This window comes from Sinocyclocheilus anshuiensis, unplaced genomic scaffold (assembly GCF_001515605.1).
Source record: "Sinocyclocheilus anshuiensis isolate Anshui unplaced genomic scaffold, SAMN03320099.WGS_v1.1 scaffold288, whole genome shotgun sequence".
Classification (NCBI taxonomy): domain Eukaryota; kingdom Metazoa; phylum Chordata; class Actinopteri; order Cypriniformes; family Cyprinidae; genus Sinocyclocheilus; species Sinocyclocheilus anshuiensis.
In genome coordinates, this window is record NW_015558570.1 from 430,014 (window position 1) to 452,569 (window position 22,556).

Here is a 22,556-nt window from a genome sequence, read left to right on the forward strand (position 1 = left end):
GCAAGTAAAAAAAATGTTTACTCGAGTGAACGCAAAAGTATTGTGAGCAACACAAAAGCATTGCGATATAATATTTTTTTTCTCCCATCTTATATTTTGTTCCATCAGTGTCACGTTAGGGGCTCTGTACTAAAGTGCCCTGAGTTAACACGTGGCTGTTAGGGTGCTATGAATGGTTGCTAAGTTTAATTATTTGGGATAGGGCTTTGTTCAAATCATTGTTCCTAAATATAAGCAAATTCAAATATAATAATAATAATAATAATAATGTCAGCAAAAATTACTAATAAAAACAAATAAAGTAACATAAAAGAGAAATGAAACTCTACCTTCTAATCCCGCCATTTCATCTTTAAAGTTGTCATTCTGATCTGACACTGAAGCAACTTGGATTAACTGAAAAAAAGATAAGACATATAAAATATAAAGGCATATATTCAGGAATATATTAAAATATACAACTGTTCAAAAGTTTGTGGTCAAAGATTTTTTGTAAAAGAAATGAAAACGTATTCAGCAATGACACAGTAAAGGCATTTATAATGTTACAAAAAATATTTCAAATGAATGAAATCAAACTTTTCCACAAAAGTATTAAGCAGCACAACTCTTTTCAGCATTGATAATAAGAAGAAATGTTTCTTGAGCAGCAAATGAGCATATTAGAATGATTTCTGAAGGATCATGTGACAGATGGCTGCTGAAAATTCATCTTTGCCATGACATTAATAAATTACATACAGAATTATATTTAAAAAGAAAACAGTCATTTTAAATTGTAATAATATTTCACAAAAATAGTGTTTTTACAGTACTACAACTGAAAGTAAAGATTATGCTTTATTTAATTTATTATTCACATACCAGCTGTGCAAATGTAGTCACTTTCAGTCTTTTAAATAGCTCGTCCTTCCTATATCTGTAGTCTGGAAAAAACAGGACATAATAAGCATGCATTTCAAATTATGCAGAGCTGCTGAACAAAAATTTTGCAACAATTTAGATGCATTTTACCTGGATCCTGAGTTTTACAATTTCTCACTTCATCTTCATTTAAAGACAAATCACTTAAATTCACTCCCAAAATATCAAACTCCATTTGCATACTGGTTAAACTCTCTAAACTGGACTTTAATACGCCAATTGCTGCTACAAAATGAGGCGAGCTCTGCCAACATCTCTTTATATCTTTGGCAAGAATCCATAGTCCAGCCTCACCACCAAACCCACTGTAAGATGCCAAGTGACACCACTCGGTGAGGTTATGTATCTCAGTTTCACTACAGACAGCCTCGACAGAGGAATTACTGTAATCTACTGTACAATCACCATCCTCAGCTCATGTAGCCAAAAGAAGAAAGGATTGCTTATCCTTGAGAAATCACAAGGAACCTGTAACAAGATGACCAATGTGGACAAAGGAGACTTTCTCTCCTTATCAAGTAAGTAAATATCAGTAGGACAAGCGTATCTGGAGACAAAATAGCTGAAACAAGTCATTAAGTGCCTGTTCACACAAGATGCATTTTTGTGTCATTCTGCACTGTTTTGTAATTACTTTTTTAATGTAAATACACCACTGAGATGTGTTTTTCAAATGTCTGCAATTGTAAAAAAATGTTAGTTAGAATCACCCTTTACTTCTCAAGTAAATGCACCATGACATTTTTATTTATCAAATATATTTCTCCACTATAATATATTGAAATTATTTCATTTATAACTTACTTTTCCTTGCCTCCTCTAGTCTCTCCATGTACTTTGTCAGGCTGGAGCCTAGAAAATAAACTAGGTTAATCATCATATACTTTATCGCAATGGATATTCAAAAATGATTTCACAAAAGGTGAATACCTGTATCAAGTCGTGTTTTTACATGTTGATATTTTGGATTCTGTGGAATCCTCTTCTTTAAATACTGGGGGGAAAGTACCACCAATTTTAAGAAAGCATTCTACAGATAAATGCATTGCGTAACTACGATAATTATTATAAAATGAGTGGTAACTAAAGTAATGAATGTTTTGTCTGTTTTGTTTTTGGGATCAGTGTAACCGGTGGTTAAACACTGGCAGTGGCTCATCTGAGAACATGATCTCTATGAAACAAACATTGAATTTAATAGAGCATCATCAGTGTTCATAAAAGCCACCGTAAGCTCTAATAACATTCATTAGATTAGACAGAAGGTTAATTTATTGATAGGCATTGTTACAAATTAATACAACACGAAAGCATCAGCCGTAAACTGGTGTTGATGGTCAGGCAGACAGGCATGTATGTGATGGCAACAGAGGAGCAACAGCACCGGTGTCACATTCCCTTTAAACCGCAGCTTTCCATGTCACAAATCCCTGAGCTAGCTTTTAAATTAGTAACCATCACGTTTTGCAAATTGCACTTTGCATAAAAATAAAACCACTGACCTCAGAGTCGCCAATCCCCCGCTTCACCGACATCTTCCAGTAGCTGAGCTTCGGCGGCTAACGTTAGCTTCCAAAATCAAAACTCAAAAGCGTCGCCTCTTTGAGCAACGCCTTTACTGATTGGTCCGTTGATTTGATGATCCAATCAGTGACTGCGTTCTTACTATCTCAATATTGAGTTCTACTAGTTTACCGTTTGGGTTGTTACTAAGCAACGGCGTTATTTCCAATGCTGTTTTATCCTATGGTTACAACTGTGCAGTGACAGAGAGCCGTTGACCGTATTATTATTATTATAAAAATCTTTTGCAGATCGATATGTATTTTACCAGTAATTTCACAAGTCATTTGTTTAAAATATTTGGCTGGGATATGTAAATTAACTCACTGGCTCTACATACAGTATAATCTTTGCAAGACAAGCTTGCAAATTTTAGATTTAATCCCAGCACGCCTTCTGTTGCATTAGGATGGGTTACATTAGCGGTTTCCGTTGGTGCAGACGTTTATATGTCCAAATTAGTATTTTGTCAGTCCAAACAGGGCTCTACATGTAAATATTTAGAATGAAACGGGATTTGGGGTTAATTTTTCGGCTAGCCACGCTGACTCGATGATTCTGAGGGTGATTTAGCTGAAACGCGCCTGGTTTGACAGATGGGAAGTGGCTCAACATGAAGGAGTTTCACTTATTTACTTGTAAATCCAAGACCAAACTGTACCAAATTCAGAAACTTTTTGGACTTTTATCGGAATAATGGTGTCTGTAATGGTAAGGACTCATCAGAAACATTTTAAAATGCGAATATGGACATCAGTTGTTGGGTTAATTAGCTCTGTGCGAACTGTGCTGGAACGTTTTGTGTTTACGTTTGTATATGGGGGTACATACAGTATATTGGCTATATTTGTTCGGATTGACCAAAAACTATACAATGAACTAATGTAGCCGGTTCAGCCCTTCACGGCTCGACTACCCCTCTGCGTTGTGATGTGGGGTGTGGAATAAACACTGGAGTCAGTCTGCTGGTTCAGTTGCCTTTTATGTTAAGTGCTCTCGCTCTGCTCAGACCTCCCGCGGACTGAAGCAAGAGTTCACAATACAGAGAATTTCATATTTTACAAGATGAAGAAATAATATAAAGAAAATAGTAGCAACTAATGATCACTTCAAATTCAACATAACTACATATGCAGAAGATGTGTTATAGAAAAGACTTCACTTAATGAATTCAACATTTCCAGCATTTTGTATATACATGAAAACCAATTCAAGTTTGAACACACAGAGAAATTATGAAAACACATAAGAAACTGTACCTGCATCAGCAGAAAACATGCAGTTAATTATTCGTTGTACAATCAAGCCTGCTAAACATTCACACACAAAAAGATAAATCAGCAGCCACGCTTCATAGGCGAACTTTCACAGGCTAATTTTCACGCTGACAACGTCACTGCATTCTCTCGGTTAAAACTACACTTTTGCAGGTTAAAACAGCTTTAAACTCAGTTCTAAGAAAAAGGTAACATATTCATGTAACTCATTTGCACATCATAACAAAACACTGATCAAGTAATTGGTGATGATTTCCCTTTGAACACTCTTCTGAACAAGACTGAACAAAATGCATACCTCGCTCTGCTCAGACCTCCCGCGGACTGAAGCAAAATCGCGCAGCGCCCCAGTGACGTCACAACGCCGACTCGTAAAGAACTAAAATAAATCTTTTTCTTTTCTTTTCTCACATATATATATATACATTATTTACCAACAGAAAAACCTTGATCGGTGTGTATTTGTTCAGGGAATCCATAAACACAAAAAATGTGATCCCACAGCTTTCTGGCCACCTGCTTAGCTGTCTGATTGGCACACGGAAATGCATGGGCTAATTTTGTGAAGTAGTCCGTAACTACCAACACGTCAACAGAGTTTTGCTTAGAGTCTTCTGCATTCCAAAAATCCAAGCATACCAGTTCCATGGGTGCTGAAGTTCTGATACTCTCCAATGGGGCTCTAGCAGATGGTTTAGGTGATTTAGTGAGAATACATCTTTGGCAACATTTGACATAGGACTTGATGTCTTGCTCCATCTTAGGCCAATAGAACCGCTGCCTTGCTAAATGAAGCTTTCTTGCTTGACCTTGGTGTCCAGCAAGATCATGAATGCCATTCAACGCTTTGGCCTTAAGACTCTGGGGAAGGACATATTGATATCTCTTCTGCTTACCAGTTGGGTCTTTGATTACCCTATAGAGTATGCCATTCAAGAACGTAAGTCTCTCCCATTGCTTACTGAGAAAAAGTGCACTTGGATTGAGGTTTGCTTTCTCCCGTCTGGAAGGTCTTCTTCTGCGAATCACAAAAGGAACAGCCATGGATATGCTAGGATCTTGTTCCTGTCTTTGTTGGAGTTCCTCCAGGGAGAGTTCTGGTAACGTGTCTAGACTAGATGGTGCAAACTGCTGAACAGATTGGATCAACTGCACTGCTCGGGACTCTGCTGCCAGCTCCCATTTGTTATAAGCTTCACAGAGGGCATGAACTTCGCCAACATCACAAATACCTGAACTCACTATTGGAAGGACATTTCTCGGGTCAGTCTCTGACTCCTGGTGGTGACATTGAACTTTCAGTCTGAATGTGTCCTGGATCCCTTCCTCACTAACTCCTTCAGCCTCAGATAGCAGACACTTATACCGTTCATAGAGCAACCTATGGCTGATTGTCTTTGTAAAAGGATCGCGGCTAAGAACATCAGCCACCACGTTCTTGTTTCCTGCTATGTGTCGTATCTCAAAGGTGTAAGAGGCTAGCTTTGCAACCCAGCGCTGTTCGCAGGCGTCTAGCTTTGGTTTAGTCATTATGTATGTCAACAGATTGTTATCCATCCATACGGTGAACGTGTTTCCTTTAAGCCAATGACTAAACTTCTCGCAAACACTCCACTTTAAAGCCAAGAATTCAACACGGTGAGCCGGGTATCGTTTCTGTGAGGTACTAAGTGTTTTGCTTGCAAAAGCGATGGGCCTGGCTTTGTCTTCACCCAGGGGTATCTGAGACAAGTGGTTCTAGACCTACACTCTGGCTGTTAGTTACTTTTTCCTCCTTTTAATTTCCCTTCATTAGCTGTGCTGAAATTGATTGTCCTATTTCATGAGCTAACTGTGTAATAAGGTAACTTAAGTCAGTGGAAGTTGTGTCTGACCTGGGAACCTGATGCTCAGTTTTTATGCGTGTGGAACAAAACACTGGAGAGTCAGCAATACCCATAGCTCCGGGTGCATGAGCCATATCTCTAAAGAACTGGCCTCTCCCCCCACCAATGTCTGCATCATCCTGAGCATCCTCAACAACATAAGTATATGACATTTTTACAAAAATATTTGTAACAATATGACAATGAAATTTTTTTTTTGAAATGGAGAAAATAAAAAAATAAAAATAAAAAAAGGAAGAAAAAAACTTGAGTCTCTGTAGGTCTCCACTAGACAAGATTATGTAGTCCTTTTTTTTTTTTTTTTTACTGGTGTTTCGCAATACTCAGTCTTTGTACCTCTCTCCAGCAGATTAGTCAGGAAAAGAAGAGTCCAACCCAGCCCACGCAATGAAAAATGCAGTACTCAGCAACATCCGGCGGTCAATCTGACGTTGATCCTTCTGAAGGATCCGGGTCACGGCACCAATGTAACCCCTCTCTCCCAGGTCCTCATCGCCACACCTCGTTCTCGTTCCGAGTGGGTCTCGAACCCGGGTCTCCGGCATGGGAGGCAGACGCACTAACAAGGAGGCTAAAGACTGCAGCTCTCCTGCTAAACATTCACACAAAAAAAGATAAATCAGCAGCCACGCTTCATAGGCTAACTTTCACAGGCTAATTTTCACGCTGACAACGTCACACTGCATTCTCTCGGTTAAAACTACACTTTTGCAGGTTAAAACAGCTTTAAACTCAGTTCTAAGAAAAAGGTAACATATTCATGTAGCTCATTTGCACATCATAACAAAACACTGATCAAGTAATTGGTGATGATTTCCCTTTGAATACTCTTTAACTCATTTGCACATCATAACAAAACACTGATCAAGTAATTGGTGATGATTTCCCTTTGAACACTCTTCTGAACAAGACTGAACAAAATGCATACCTCGCTCTGCTCAGACCTCCCGCGGACTGAAGCAAAAGCGCGCAGCGCGCCAGTGACGTCACAACGGCGACGCGCACGGAACTCGTAAAGAACTAAAATAAATCTTTTTCTTTTCTTTTCTCACATATATATATACATTATTTACCAACAGAAAAACATAAGGATTTTGACTGAATTTACAATAAACCAATTTATAATCAACACCTGCTACATTAGCACTAACAAAAGCACTATAGAATTAGCTTAGTTTTAGACATATTACTACCATCATGGTATTTTGTACATGTACTATTACCATCGTTTGTTGAACATGCACCACGTATCATGATGTTTAGAAAATATACCATTGTATTATCATGCATTACCGTGTTCTTCTGTAGAGTAAAATGCTATAGAAATAAATTAGAATACTATTAGTATTAATTAGAATGCTGTAGAATTTGGTATACCAAATTATCAATCAGTTAATCTAAAAAAGCAATTGTTTTTTAATTTTTAAAAGAATGTTCACTCACATTATTATGTTAAAAATATCAATCGTACTGAAAAACAAAACAAAAAACAATACACTTGTATAAAATAAAAAATTAAAAAAATAAACATTCTAATTCTGCCAGACTTTTGGACTTCAAATTTTTCCACCTTATTCTTCTACAATATCCTTTTCAGGAGGATCCCACCCTTGAAAGACATTTTAAAGGTCACAAAGATGTTGTTTCCTGTGCCGATTTCAGCCCCAATAATAAACAGCTTGGTATGTCATATTTATCATCTTTTTCCAGTCTGAGAAGATCCCAGTTTAACCACTTGCAACTTCTCTTGCAGCTACTGGATCCTGTGACAAGAACCTTATGATCTGGAACCTCACTCCTAAAGCCAGAGCATTCAGATTTGTGGGTCACACAGATATCATTACAGGAGTCCATTTTTCTCCAAGTGGTTCCTTAGTGGCATCTTCATCCAGAGACCAGACAGTTCGACTGTGGACACCCAGCATGTGAGTGTGAACGGATGCCCTCTTTTGAGTTTCAATGAATTATTTATCTTAATGCGTTATTCTACATGTGCATTACAGAAAGGGCGAGTCGACTGTGTTTAAAGACCACACAGCGAGCGTTCGAAGCGTTCAATTCTCTAGCGATGGTCAAAGGCTGGTCACGGCCTCAGATGACAAGTCTGTGAAAGTGTGGGGTGTTGAACGGAAGAAATTCCTCTACTCTCTCAACCAGCACACCAACTGGGTGCGCTGTGCGAGGTATGAGACTATGCGTGCAACCTTTCCGGTTTTGTCACATAAAGTGGGATCTCTCTCACTGTTGCTTGGTCTGTCCCTATCAGGTTTTCACCAGATGGTCGTCTTGTTGCTTCCTGTGGTGATGACAGGACAGTTCGCCTCTGGGATACATCCTCACGTCAGTGCATCAACATTTTCACAGACTACGGAGGGTGAGAATTGAGTATTGCTGTTTTTTTCTGAATCTTTGTTTTTTGGGTTCAAGATTACTGATATTTCAAATTGTCTGTTTAGGTCAGCAACATTTGTGGACTTCAATTCCAGTGGCACGTGCATTGCATCATCAGGAGCGGATAACACATTAAAAATCTGGGATATTCGTACAAACAAGTTAATACAACATTACAGAGGTAGTAGAAAAGAGATTGTTTCACATCATACATGGTCATTTGTTTTAAATAGTCTCAGAGACTAGTCTTGTTTTAAAGCATTTAACTTGCATTTGTCTTGCAGTTCATAGTGCAGGGGTCAACTGCTTTTCCTTCCATCCATCTGGAAACTATATGATCAGTGGTTCAAGCGACAGTACAATGAAGATCTTGGACCTACTGGAGGGGAGGCTTATTTACACCCTTCACGGCCACAAGGTGTCACCCTCTTGCTAATAGAGTTCAAATTTGAAACCCAACTGAAACAATTAGGAATTTATCCAAAAAAATGACAATTCTGTCACCACCCTCATGTCATTTCATACAAACATTCTGTTAGCTTTTTCAGTGGGACACAAAGGACAATAAAAAAAAAAAAAATGTACACAATTCTTGCCATAAGTGAACATTAAGATTTTGTTTCCAATTTTTTCAATTAATTTATTTTATTTTAATTTAAAATATTTCAAATATAATTTTGGTATTAAGAATTAAAAATTAAATATTCACTTTTCAAAATCCTAAACTATTCAGTTTATTTTTTAAATGCTACATAATTTGACAGGTAATATTTGATCGCTTATGTTTGGTAAAGTTAAAGACAATTTTCCAAATAAATTATTATTTTTTTTAATTAAATTATTTAATTAATTATTTTTTTTGTCCAGTTTTGGAGCTTTACAGACATGATCATAAACTGTCATTGAATAGCAAGAGTTGCATAATAATAAAAAAAAAATCGAAATAAATAAATAGGGGTCATATGATGTTGCTAAAAAGAACATTATTTTGTGTAATGAAATGTGTTTATGCGGTTTAAGGTTGAAAAAACACATAATTTTTCCACATACTGTACATTATCGTTTCTCCTCTATGCCCCGCCTTTCTGAAAAGCGTCTATCTTTACAAAGCTCATCGGTCTGAAAAGGGAGGTGTGCTCTAATTGGTCAGCTATCCAGTGCGTTGTGATTGGCCGAATACCTCAAGCGTGTGACGGAAATGTTACGCCCCTTACAGGCTGTAGGCCTAGAGTGAGTGGTGGCCGGCTTGAGTGAGCGGAGGCGGGCGGGCTTGAGAACGGCGCGTCCGGTGGGCTTGCGGCAACCACATGTGACGACCCCGGGCTGGACCTGTTAGAACGAGCAGTTTTAGGTGTGGTTGACTCTTAACTTTTATAAAGAATATCTCTTTGGATTTGAGACTTTAGTCTTTGCAACTTTACAGATCTTCTTTATGCACCAAGAGCTTGTAACGCTCCAAAGAGAAAGGAAAAATTGAAATCGCATTTATTATTTTTAGTTAATGTTAATTTCAGCATTCATTATTAAAATCAAAAGTTGTATCTGTAAACACTGAACAGTTGTATTTTTATTAACTAATATTAACAAAGATTAATAAATACTGTAACAAATGTATTTCTCAATGTTAGTAAATGTTACTTGATGTAAACTAATTGGACCTTATTGTAAAGTTTTAGTGAAAAAAACAGCAAACCGGTTTAGAATGACATGTTTTCATTTTGGGTGAACTATTCCTTCAATGTGTATTTAGTCCTACAGTCCTGGATTAAACACCCCATCTTTAGAGGAAAGGCCATAAAGTGTCTTTTTCCCCCCTGTTCTCAGGGTCCAGTGTTGGCTGTGGCGTTTTCACAAGATGGAGATCTGTTTGCTTCAGGAGGTGCTGACTCTCAGGTAATTGTGACCTAATGATTGTTTTACTATCCAATCACTATCAGGCAGATATCACTCATGCCTGTGATCGTCTGGGTTTCAGGTTCTGATGTGGAAGACCAACTTCGATTTGCTGAATTACAGAGTTCTGTTGAGCAGGCATAGCAAACGAGTCACTCCAGATCCACCTCCACACCTGATGGACATTTACCCTCGATCACCTCACCGACACATTGCTCAGAATGGCACAGTAGAGGTCAGTGGCCACAACTGCACTGCTACCACAATACCCACGTGTTTCTCAAACAGTACTGATTTTCCCCTCGGGGGTCGGTACAGCGTCAACTCTAGATCAAACCAGTACATTTCAGTCAGTATGTTAGCTCTGTGACGTGCGCACTACATTCATGTTTGTAATAATCACTTAAGTCAAGTCAAGTCAAGTCTGCTTTATTGTCAATTCTTCCACATGTACAGCACATACACACAGAGAATTGAAATTGCGTTACTCTCAGACCCTTGGTGCATACAGATAACACTAACAGTAGAACATAAATACAGATATACAGATTAAGTATAAAATACAACTATACAAATATACAAATAAGGTAAAATGTAAAAAAATATATAAAAAAATATATATAAAGCAGCACACGGCACATGGCAGATAGAGTGCAAACCAGTGAAGTAAACAACAGTGCAGATATAATGATTTGTAGTGCAAAAGAGCTTATTTACACTGATTAAAGTGACTGTGTGTGTGTATTTGGGAGGGGGGAGTGGGAGAGTCCGTCAGAGGGTCAGAGTTCAGTGGTGCGTGGGGCAAAAGAGGGGAGGGGGGGCAAGGTCGGGAGGGAGTTCAGCTTCCTGACAGCCTGATGGATGAAGCTGTCCTTCAGTAAAGTAAACTAAAGAAGCTGTGTGTCGGGTGGGTGGGATCACCTGCAATGCATATTGGTGTCAATGCTATTATTTCCTTAATAGATTAATCCCATTGTTGCTGACACTCAGTCTGGTGACCCTCAGGTGGTTGAAGTGGGACGTGTTCTTTTCTCCACAGCGGTAAGATCTGAACTCTGACAGGAACTCATTAATGTAGTCAGAAGCGTTTCAGTCCAACCACTAGGGGGAAATATAGGCCAGCTAATGTTGAGCCCTTATTGAACAGTGTGCTGTCACTGCAGTCACTGACACTCTTTTGTCATGTTTCTTTTTAAATAATCACTCCTAATTTCATCAGAATTTATCAGTATTTTCAACATTATTATTACTACTCCATCCACTTATGTTCTCTGGCAAATATTGTTCACTTTCTAATACAGTGGGTTCTAAAAATCGGAGACCACATTGAAAATCATTTCATTTAAATTGCTATTCTGATATTAAGATTTTTGAACACCACTGTATAATTATAGCGAATAAGACTTTATTGTGGCAGATTTTCCAAAAAAAAAAAAAAAAACTAAAAATTTGGATTGTTTAATATATTCAGCTCAACAGGCGTTGTTTGTGTGGCCGGCAGCTCTTCAAACCTTTCTAATTTACTGCGTGCCTTGTTCTGATCCGAATTATGGGAATGTCGTCGTGCTTCCGTGCAAAATGCTGCGCTTTCTGCTTTACAAGCGGATTGAGGAAATGCTGCGAGACGGCGCACAACAGACTGGGTGCCTCGCGTGTTTACAGGAAATCTCTTTTTCTGGCCCTTTCTCTCCCTCTCTCTCGCTCTTTTTTTTTTTTGAAGCGCAGTGATTCTGGCTGTGTAGAGTAGCTCGAGCGTGAAAACAAAAACACACCGAGCACACGCAAAAGCTGGGCTCTGATGTGACCTCACTTTGCCGCTGGAGCCATAGACTAATAATAGACTCCTCCACACTGTGACTTTAGCTCTCTCACTCACTGTCTGTCTCTCCCTCTCTTCCATTTGTCCCTTTTGTCTGTACACACTGTACTGCATAGAGAAAACTATTGTCCGGCTTGGACACCGGCACACTCATTGACTAGTCGATTAGTTCTGCCACTAGACTCACTGGATATGTGTTGACTAGTTATTGATCATGTGCATTTGTTCTGTATGGTGACAATTGTGTCACTGCGCTAAGTCCTAGCTAGTGTTGCAATGTGTCTTTAACCACCTTCATGTTTTTGCAAGTCCCATCTGGATTTGATTCTGATTCACAAGCTTTAAATTCAGTTCTGATTTATTCAGTTTGATTAGATTCTGTATAATTTGGGTGTATTTCAGTTGTTATGATGAGATATGAAAGACATTTGCTTTCTGCTAATGCTGTAAATTACACAGGGTAGTGTTTCAGACTATTTTGAACTGGTAACTTGTCTTTTTAAACTAGTCATTAAAAGAACCAGCTCATAGGAGTCATTTGTTTGTGAATCAAGCTACATTGGGTGAACCGCCTCTTGCCAGAAACAAAAAAGGCTGCCAAAGCTGCATGGTACATGGCGAGTCATTCACATAAGGTAAACATTAACCCACTGACTAGTCAACTGCTCTTCTGGATGAAAGTTGACTAGGAAAAATTAGCCATAGAGCACGTGTTCACTTTTTCTATTCACACTTAACAACGTTGGCTCAGTCCAGTCCAGGATGCCCTCCCGAATCCGACCTGTCAGGGTACATTTTCAGGGAAATCCTGTCACTATCTGGCCTTGAGCATCCCACAGTCCCTTAGGACAGAGTTTCCTCATTCTGCTTCCCTGCCTTGCGTGCGTGGGAGCAGAGACGGGAGGAAGTGGACGGCAGAGAGAAGTATGACCCATGGCGCTTATTTTGTGTGCCGCTTCCTGCCATCACTTCCTCTTGACTGGCTCTCTCTGGATTCCTTTCAGCTTGAGAGTGTGTGTGTGCGCAGTGATGCGATCTTCAATTGGTGGAACTTCTTAGCATCTTGGCCCTTGTTGACTCCCTGATGCATTAGGTCTGCCATGCATAGGTAACAGGAGCAAGTCCAGAGGCATCTGAATAGCAACGAAAGGACCACGACCCAAATGACCCGAGAGCACTCAAGTCACAGACAAGTATTAGCTTGCGTCAAAGAACTGCTAGGTCTGGTGGTTAGCATTGGTTAGTTGCGTACATTTTTTGTATCCCTCTCCCACTGCTTTTCAGCAGTTCATGCAAACGTTCTACTGTCAATAAAAGCTGTAAAAATGTTTTTATTAAATAATATAAAATATTCTGTATCAATATATTTATATCTTTTCTCACTTGCATCGATATGTTTGTTTCTTTGAGCATTCGTACAGTGCAAAAGAGATTGAGTTAGTCGGAATCCAATTACAAAAATTAATCACAATATATTGAAACTTGTATCACATGGTGAGGTAGTTGTCGATACTTTGTGTATGGTAAAAATATTGTTTTACTGTTTTGTCATAATTGTAATCATTAGCAAAAATTATAATAATTGTTGTTTTATATATTATTTTAATTATTTAAGTACAATACAGAATTAATTATTTTAATATTAAAATGTTATTATGAATAATTTTAATTTTGATGACCATACATACCACAATAGTAGTATTTAAATAAATTCTTCAACAGTATGCTGATATTCAGCACAGTTCAGCAGCTTAGGAAGTGTGATGTGAAGCCATTCTACAATTTAGCTATAAATCAAATCCAAATGGGATGCCCAAACAAAAGTGAAGTCATTTGTGCTCTTTATATGGTAAAATTTAATTATCCTTGAAGCTCCACAAGGATGAATTATCACATGTTTGTACAAAATAAATAGGTCCCACTTTAAATTAGTTGTCTATAATTACCATGTACTTACGTCAAAAAAAAAAAAAAAGAGTTGTTTGGTACAATGTGTTCATTTTGTATTGCAAAAAATCTAGATGTATTTACAGAAATTAAATATAAATGTAATTACATACAGTTTTTTTAATAAAAGTACAATGTAAAACATGTATGTAATAAGTGCATTATATCAAATGATTAATTTAAATGTTAGTACATAGTAGTTAAAGACACATAACATAATTTGGGTCCTATAAACAGAGTGTGTGGAAAGTATATATATTTAAAATGTTTGCATTTTCAAGTGCTTTAAAATTAGTACTTAAATTAACATAGATTAACAGTTGAACTAATCAAGTAAAAACCCTGAAGATGAAACCTAATTTTGTTGAACTGTTTTTATTTTATATATTGTATAGCTGATTACATTATACATGCAACTCTGAAGGTTGCTTGTAGGGGTGACAGACAGGAAGCAGGCAAAGAGCCTCTTCCTGTGTTGTAAAGAGCAGGAGATTGGGTGGCTGCGAGGTGTGGATACCAGCTTGAAGGCCTGCCACCGGCTCCGGTGACATGACGGAAGTAAATCGCTAAAGATAGAATGGCCCAGGGGAAGTTTCACTTTCCACCGGTAGAGCTTTGAGAAAGATAGTTTTACAGGGAGAGAGAGAGTGACTTGCCATCCTCAACCAAAAAAACAAGAGCCGTCAGCAGGAAGTGCTCATTGATTTGAATCGCATTGCATTGGGCGAGACATCCGATGCATTGTTTATGCTTTTTCGAGCTGTTTACTCTACCTATACAGTGAAACATTCATCACACCTTGTCACTGCTGAAATGTAGGTGGTAAAGTGTGGAAATATGTGTTATGGTTATGTAACCGCAGTCGTGTTATCGCAAATTTCCTTTTGTTATGTGGGCGGCATCAGCACTGGCGTTATTTCACCTTTTTCTGGATTCTATTGAAAGCGCAAACTGAGGTAGATAATTGAAAAGGTCAATGCAAAAGTCTCATCCGGCCCATAATCCCCTGCACTGACCCAGGGACCTCAGACGGGGACTCCGGCAGACAAACACGTGCTTGCACATCAAAGACACAGGAACCCGGGCAGGTTCATCACTTATTCAGTGTAGGGCGCACCCGGAACTCAATGTGTCCACCTTAATATTTCATCTCGTTTCTCGCCTATTGTGTCCATCTGCCCCCCTTCCTTTCTTTTTTTTCTCCATTAAATGTTGTTTTTTATCCATCCCTTTCACTTCGTTTTCCATTCATCTGTTTTATCTGTGGCTTTTCGAGTTCAACCAAAGGCTATTGACTTCTCTCCTAGAGTAGAGCCGTTCCATCCATTGAGTCACACTGGCACTTTAACTTAATGGCTGATCTCACTTCCTCCATTAAAGCAGATGGTTCCTAAACAGTCCAGACCTCATCTTAAGTACCTGTCAAAACGGAGCACCGTCACATTAAGTGTAGAGTTGAAAGAACCTTATCAGAATCTGGCTTAGAGTCTGGTTTTCCTCTCTCACCTGACATTTTTTTCCCTCTCTCTCTCCATGAGCTCTCTCAAGGGTATATGGTGGCCTGGAGGGGCATAGCTTAAAATACGCTGACAGTCCGTCGACATTGATTCTAAAAATAGTGGGCCTGTACTACTGCAGGTAACAGGGACACCTCAAAGACAAACTGTGAGCTGCTCTCCTGAAATTCACTCACTGTGCTGTGCTGACAACACAATCCATTCCATTCAGATATTATTCTACAGCAGAACAGTAAAACAGTAGTTGTAAAAGATTTTTTTATTATTTTTATTCATTTATTTTATTATTATTATTATTATTTTTAATTATTATTTGTTTTTATTTAACTGGATAAACGTTTTTTTTTTATTTACTTATTTAATTTTCAATAAAAGCCTCCAAATGTTTGGAAACGTAGATTAGTGGTTCTTTTCATTGGGAGGAAAAAAACAATATTCTTGTTTTCTTTGTATCTTTTGTATGTTTTCTCTATCATTCAAATTGTTGGTAAGATTTTTTAAATGTTTTTGAAACCTTTTGTGTTGCTTAATATGTTTGTGGAAACCTTTTTTTTTTCTTTGATGAATCAAACGTTCAAAAGAACAGTATTTATTTGAAATAGACATTTGTTGTATCATTATAAATGTCTTTACTGTCTTTACTTGCTGAATAAAAGTATTAATTTCTTTAAAAAATCAAAATCTACTGACCTCAAACTTTTTTGAATTGTAGTGTAATTTGGTTTTATTTTTTATGTTTTGTATTTATTTTATTTTGATATTTTATTTTATAAAATTATACACATTTAATTGTAACAGTTATAATGAGATTTCCAGACATTTGAAAGCATACTAGAAACAGTTATATATCCTATTTCATCATTTTTGACTCGCAAAGCTTATTAAAACAATTTTCAAAGGCAGCATTGAACCACCACAATGGAAGAACAGATTTACTGCTCAATACTTTTGAATAACTGCTCAATACTTTATATGATGCTAAATATATTATACACTCCTCAAAACAACAGGTTTATGCATTATGAGCACTTTTATGCAGTAAAGTGTTTGTTTGTGTACCTGTTTTTTAACACCACAGCTATAGTATGGCCTCTTCAGCGCAGTGGAAAACATAGCAATTAAAAACACGGGTCATCCCTCCATGCCCCTTTACTTTAATAGAGAGGTGCTGCATGCATGGTTTCGTGATTTATTTTGATGCTCCATTTTACTGTCGCTTTCCTCTTCACCTGTATGAGTTATTTTTAACGTAGCATGAATGGAAGGTGGAAGCACCTCTGTGAACTGCGTAGGATGAGCTATCAAAACATCGCTTTTCACTGATGGAAAAAAATGAGCTGATTTTTCTAAGCTCAAAAACAGCTATGAAAACTAAACAGAAATCAACCTACACATACTCTTGGTTAATTTGTTTTGTGGAAGTGTTATTTTTAGGTGGTGAAGAGATGAGTTTTGGTTGGGTTTGTCGGAAAAGTAGAGCTCAGGCTTAGATAAGAAGATTTTTTTCTCGCTTGGCATGAGTGTTTGAAATGAACAGGGCTAAGAAAACAAATCAGCTTCCTCTGAGAGAGAGTACAGGAGGGTCATGGGCTCCGGAGGTACAGCTGAAACTAAATGCTGGTCAGGGTTAGAGGGTAAGTTGCATCCCCCCGGCCCACCTGTTAGGAAGTCATTAATTTCTATTCCTACACCAGCACTCTCTCCCTTCTCGCCAGTCTCGTTCACTTGATCTCACTCTTCCTGATTCAAAAGTTTCCCGTCTTCTCCCAAAGCTCTTTAGTTTTGTTGCTTGTAAAAGCTGTTGTAGTGTTGTTGTAAAAGTTAATATACATTTTTATTCTTTATTGTTTTCTCTTCTGGGTAATTTTCAAAATATGGTGACAAACATAACACTCCTATGAATTTACGGTTGTGAAAAATATTTAAAATATTCAAGAAACCTTATTAAAGCATCATTATATAGACGACATTTTTATTAAATACTTTTTTTAAAAATACAGTCTATAATATTTTTTAAGCAGTATTTTTTAATTTGCCCGGTGTCTAAAAAATACATCTGACATACCACTTTTGTGTTGTTTTTATGTTGTTTTGTGTGTTCTTTTTTTACTGTATTATTTTGATTGTTTAAAAAAAAAAAAAACAATATTTGTAATTTGCCAGGTGCCTGAAAAACACATTGTCCCCGTCATCTGATATACCTGTTGTTTTGTTGTGTTGTGTTTTGTCTTTTGTTTTTTGTTTCATTTCATTTTGTGTGTTCTGTTTTGCTTTTGTGGGTTTTTAAAATTTTTTAAGGAAGAGGACGAAGAGACACCTTTATGTTAACTTTAATTTTAACGATTTTCACAATTTTTTTTCAGCTTTTCCAGATGAAAACTGACCCAAACTGAATATAAAACTTCAGCATGTCAAATCAAAAATCCATTATTTTTTTGAGAATGACCTTTGTACACTGACCTTCTTCCTATTATACTTTTCACGCTCTTTTCCTGTTTGTTTTTCCTGAAGTCTTACACCGCTGCCCTCCCTGTCTCGTTCTCTCACACCAACCCTTTCCGACTCTGTTTTCCTTTCTCTTTTACGCAAACACCACACGCACGCCGACAGCACCACTGTTGCCTGTTTGGCGTCAGCTGGCTTCGGCAGCTCACAATGAAACACGTGGGGAATGTCCGTGACCCTTTGAACCTCAACCCTTCATGTCCCGCTCTCTGTGCTACCCCTTCCTCCTCTCCTCTATGCCCCAACATCCACCTCCAGCCACAGACCCACGAGGGCTGTCAGGTGCCTCTCTGCCAACCCGTCCGGGCCTTACAGTCTTAACCCTGCACAAGTCACAGCATTCTTTCTTGCCTCTGGGAAATGTTAGCATTACTCATTCTGTTTCCCCTCTAACCCCTCACACCTACTCACTTGAAGACTCTTGGGATTGAACTGGGCCGGGGGGCTTTGACGGGAACTTTGAAAGGAGGCAAAGCCCAGCTGAAGTGCACTTAACCATAAAGCTGCACATTCCTCCCAGGGCCTCCTCGTGCGAGAGCAGCGACTACACCAACAGCATTATTCACATCTTTCTCGAACACTCTCTAAATATGTGATTGAGGTCAGTGCAGTCCTTATCTCAAAGTGTGTTAAAGTCTGTTTACACATGACCTTTTAACCCCTCAAACACTGCTTTCAATGCATTTCCTTGGCGTGACGTTCTGTTTTCCCAAGCTGATTTTAATGCAATCCATAATCGTAAAGAGATTTTATACAAAGTCTTTTTTTTGTTGTTGTTTGAAGTGAACCAGTTTTAAAGGTGAAAACCAGTTAAATCCTGCAGTGGTTTCCGACTTATATGGTAACATTCCTGTTGTCTTGCTGGCTCGCAATTAGCGACAAGCTCATTGTGTGTCACAGTTTCCCACAGCTACTTTGCAGTAGATTTTGTATTAGCAAGTTCGAAAGCAGATTATCCAGCATTTGTGGGGTTTAGCTCAAATTAAATCCCACACAGTGACCCTCTTGTTTCCGTGTATTTGTGAGTTTACCTACATTGCTCTCTGATCTGGTCTGTAAGTGACTTGTTTTGCTGTTTTTAAGCCTGATAGCAAGCAATAATTCAAAAGGAATTACACCAGTTAACCAAAACAAAAAAAGAAAGAAAAAAAGAAAAGCTCTACAATGTGATGTGAAGTTAATATGATGTTTAGCCTGATGTACAGGAAGGGATTAGTGCATTTTTTTTGTTGTATTCAATGTTTGCATGCTAACCATGTTGTTCGTACTAGATGATCAGGAATGTATCTCAGTAATTTATCGGTAAGACATACCATAATCTTAGGAATCCATGATGAGTTGGATCCATATCAGTTATTGACCTCCATTATATCCAAATTTATTGCTATTGGTTGATATTGGATATTTAATTGTGCAAGCTCATTTTCTCTATTTTTTAATTTGACCTTTGTATAAGTGTAGAAATCACTGTACAATAAGGTTTCATTTGTTAACATTAGTTAACTACATTAGAAAACATGAACAATACTTACTGAATTTATTTATTTTAGTTAATGTTAGGTTCAACATTTACTAATACATTATTAAAATCAAAAGTTGTATCTGTTAACATTAGTTAATGCACTGTGATCTAACATGAATGAACATTTTATTAAATAACATCAACAAAGGTGAATAAATGCTGTAAAAATATATTGTTCATCGTTAGTTCATGAGACTACAGTATTTTTCATACTGTGCATTGTAATGTTATGATTTATAAATTCACTTGTAAGCATTTGAAATGATCAATTTTAGTTTTAGTCAATTATTGTGAATGTATGTAGACAAAATAGTACAGAATTTGAATATTTTCTGCCATATGAAAAGTGTACCTTAACACTAAATGAATATTCTACTGCACCAGCAGCCCAAAGGATGAGGTCTTTTGCAAATATGAGATTCCTATTATTGACCGTTGTATTATGTAAATATGATTATATGATTTATATGATGAGCAGGCAGGATGTTTGTAGCCAATGTGGGGCCTCTTTTCCATCAGGCCCGGAAGCTAGATCACCATTAGCATAGAACTGAGAGAAACCTCCTCAACCTGAGAAATGACCCAGGGTCAGAATCTCTCCATCTCTCTGCTCTCTTGCACTTGCAATCCTTGGAGAGCAATGGAATGGTTCCAACTGGCAACAGTTTTTGTGTGTTTGTTGTATCAGAATGATTTTTGGAACTTGTGTGTGAGAGTGTATGTAATTCACAGGATCGGCGTCATACAGGTTTTATTGTCATGATTTGTTTATTACTGTATATACTGTTTCATCTACAGTATAAAGTAGAAACTACAGATTTTTTGGGGAAAATATTATGTACATATATACATACATATTTTTCCCAATATCTGGATTTTTAATTGATTTAATACTATTGTATTTGGTACTACATCTGATACTATTTCAAATGCCTTATTCTGAAAAGCTAAACCTCAAACACATTGAATAGCTGGGGCTCATTTGGAAATAACAGTCCTCCCACATCAGAAAAAGACCAGGTATTTTACTATTCACGGTTTCAAAACATGCGAAATGATTGGATAATTTAACATAACTATCAACGACTCCAATTTCTAATACCTTTTTTTATCTTCCTGACCCCCTGACTCTGACATCCTTCCAGACCTCGAGTTAGCACATTCAGACAGCCCTCTGAAATCTCATTATCCCTTCTTCATTGGCCATTGTATTTTTAGAAACCTGCACCGCTGCTGGGGGGAAAATTGGTTGCTTGCTTCACCTCCGCTTCCCCCACATCTCTCATGAAGACTGCATTCATCCCACTCGCTCTGCCACTTTCTCTTTGTGCTATTTACAGACTACCTCATGTGAGGGCAATGAGTTAGGAAACACACTTAACAAGCGCTTCGCTGATGTTCCTGATTTTGCATGGATCAATCGGATTAGCCAGAATCAAATTACAAGATGTGTATCCCTATAATTGGCTGACACAGCAGAAGTCAGATGTCCTGCAATGTTCTCTCTGTGTTTTGGAGAGTCGACACTGCCCTCATTTTCTTACTTTTGCTCAGCCAGATGTGTTGAGGGTTAACCTGGGAGTCTGAGGCTCATATATAAATACTGTATATAATACATAATGGAGGGTTTACATCATGCATACAGTTGCATGAAATGTAGACACAGGTAATCATTATTCATTACTACTTAAATCTGGCTAGAGAAACAACTATAAGCTTTCAAATTACCACTCTATCTATGTTATAGAGATGGGTAGGATGGTCAGCTAGTCATCCAACAACAGCGGCGGTGGATGATTTTAGAGATGCTGAGAGGGTTTTTAGCATGTTGTTTTTAACATGCAGGTGAACTCCTTTTCCTTCCGGCCAATAATTCAGATTTCTGCTTACCCTGCCAAAATGTTCTCTAACCTCAACATAAAAAGATAAAATTTAAAGTCTTTATGAATTATGATTTATAATTTTTTTTATATAAACATTAAAAGAAATAATTTTTGATTGCATTTTAAATGTATATTTTTCAATTTATCATTTAATAATTATTTTAATACTATATATTTGAAAACGATCTGGTATGCATTTTTCACACTGATTCTTTTAATTACATTTTAAATGTATAATTTTAAATTTGTTGGATTGATTTTGCAATATTTAAAGTGATTTATAATTTATAACTAATAGTTTTGAAATATTTGAAAATAAACACTTAACAAATTTATTATAATTTTTTACACTGATTGTTAAAGTCGAAATTTCAACACAATGTATATATATATATATATAAGATATAAAATAATAATATTATTTAAAAATAATTGTAATTAATATATAAGTTTTAAAGCAAAAATTTGCTAATTGCAACCAAACATCACAAAAAGATAGCCCTGACTCAATAGGCCATCTGTATTGCTGCCATGTGTGTATCACTGTTTGTATTTGTGCACCACCCCACTGTGAAATAACAGGTGTTGTGGAGTATTGTTGGGGTTAAAAGGGGTCATCAGACCAAGTGATGATCACAAGTAAGTGAGGCCATTATGGAGGTCACTCAGCAGGAGCCCTTGTTGAAGAACCATAGGAAGAACCGCTTTGAATTTGAAATTTCTGTATTGTTGAGCCCACTTTGGGTAGGGGAAGTCCTCTGTTGCGTGCTTTGTTCTGTTGTGGTCATTGTCATAAGTCCAAGATTAAAATGATAAAAGTTGTTTTACGCCCACCCTTGTCTGCTGCATCTCCTTTTAACACTGGAATCTTTTATTGACTTACTGTAAATAGCCTTGGGTTTCAGATGAACCGCAGTAATGGGTCTCAGCTGCCTGACCACCTTCAGTATTGCCATGTGAAAGCACAAATGTAAACAGTGGCTCTTACTTTAGGTTGCAGAGGGAGGATCTGCTTGACCTCAACCTAACCTTCAAGGAGGTGATGGAAGAATTGTGGAGCGATGGCGTAGGTGACTCTCTCATGTTTACTTACCCAAGTGTGTCTACATTTTTTCCAAGCCAATGCTGGAAAACATCCGCGTCTCCTCATGTCGGTCCTCTTTCCCATCATTCTCTTGACCCGCATTGACCCCCTCGAGGCAGCAGTGGGTCAGGTGTCAGGCCCAAAGCTCATTCTGGACATGCCACACCATTTTCGCTTCCTGTGTTTTTTTCTCCTTACTGATATCCATCACTCTAGCACATGGAAGTGATGGGAAGGAGATGCCAATGTTTTTTTTGGTTAGGGATAAAATTGGCCACTAGTTTCACAATTTTCAAGTAGTAGGTGATATGCCAGAGATGCCCAAACTCTGTTCCGGTTGCAATG

The 22,556-nt window shown here is 37.7% G+C and overlaps 2 protein-coding genes across 3 annotated transcripts in view; one reads left to right on the forward strand and one right to left on the reverse strand.

Annotated features, from left to right (window-relative positions):
- cep41 (centrosomal protein 41) overlaps positions 1–2,581 on the reverse strand; it is a 7,769-nt gene extending 5,188 nt beyond the window's left edge. The window contains exons 1-5 of one of the 2 annotated variants that reach the window (XM_016475161.1): positions 2,427–2,581; positions 1,855–1,918; positions 1,729–1,776; positions 865–926; positions 330–396 (exon numbers count right to left, since the gene is read on the reverse strand). In XM_016475161.1, the coding sequence (XP_016330647.1) occupies positions 330–396; positions 865–926; positions 1,729–1,776; positions 1,855–1,918; positions 2,427–2,459 (274 nt within the window). In that variant the 5' untranslated portion in view covers positions 2,460–2,581. The remainder of the gene's footprint in view (positions 1–329; positions 397–864; positions 927–1,728; positions 1,777–1,854; positions 1,919–2,426) is intronic. The other variant, XM_016475160.1, reaches the window with a different exon arrangement.
- Positions 2,582–7,233: 4,652 nt separating this feature from the next.
- Positions 7,234–22,556, forward strand: part of LOC107679581 (POC1 centriolar protein homolog B-like) — a 33,063-nt gene continuing 17,740 nt past the window's right edge. The window contains exons 1-9 of the mRNA XM_016475169.1: positions 7,234–7,332; positions 7,404–7,575; positions 7,654–7,833; positions 7,917–8,024; positions 8,107–8,222; positions 8,326–8,459; positions 9,866–9,934; positions 10,017–10,169; positions 10,898–10,975. Coding sequence (XP_016330655.1) covers positions 7,430–7,575; positions 7,654–7,833; positions 7,917–8,024; positions 8,107–8,222; positions 8,326–8,459; positions 9,866–9,934; positions 10,017–10,169; positions 10,898–10,975 — 984 coding nt within the window. The 5' untranslated portion in view covers positions 7,234–7,332; positions 7,404–7,429. The remainder of the gene's footprint in view (positions 7,333–7,403; positions 7,576–7,653; positions 7,834–7,916; positions 8,025–8,106; positions 8,223–8,325; positions 8,460–9,865; positions 9,935–10,016; positions 10,170–10,897; positions 10,976–22,556) is intronic.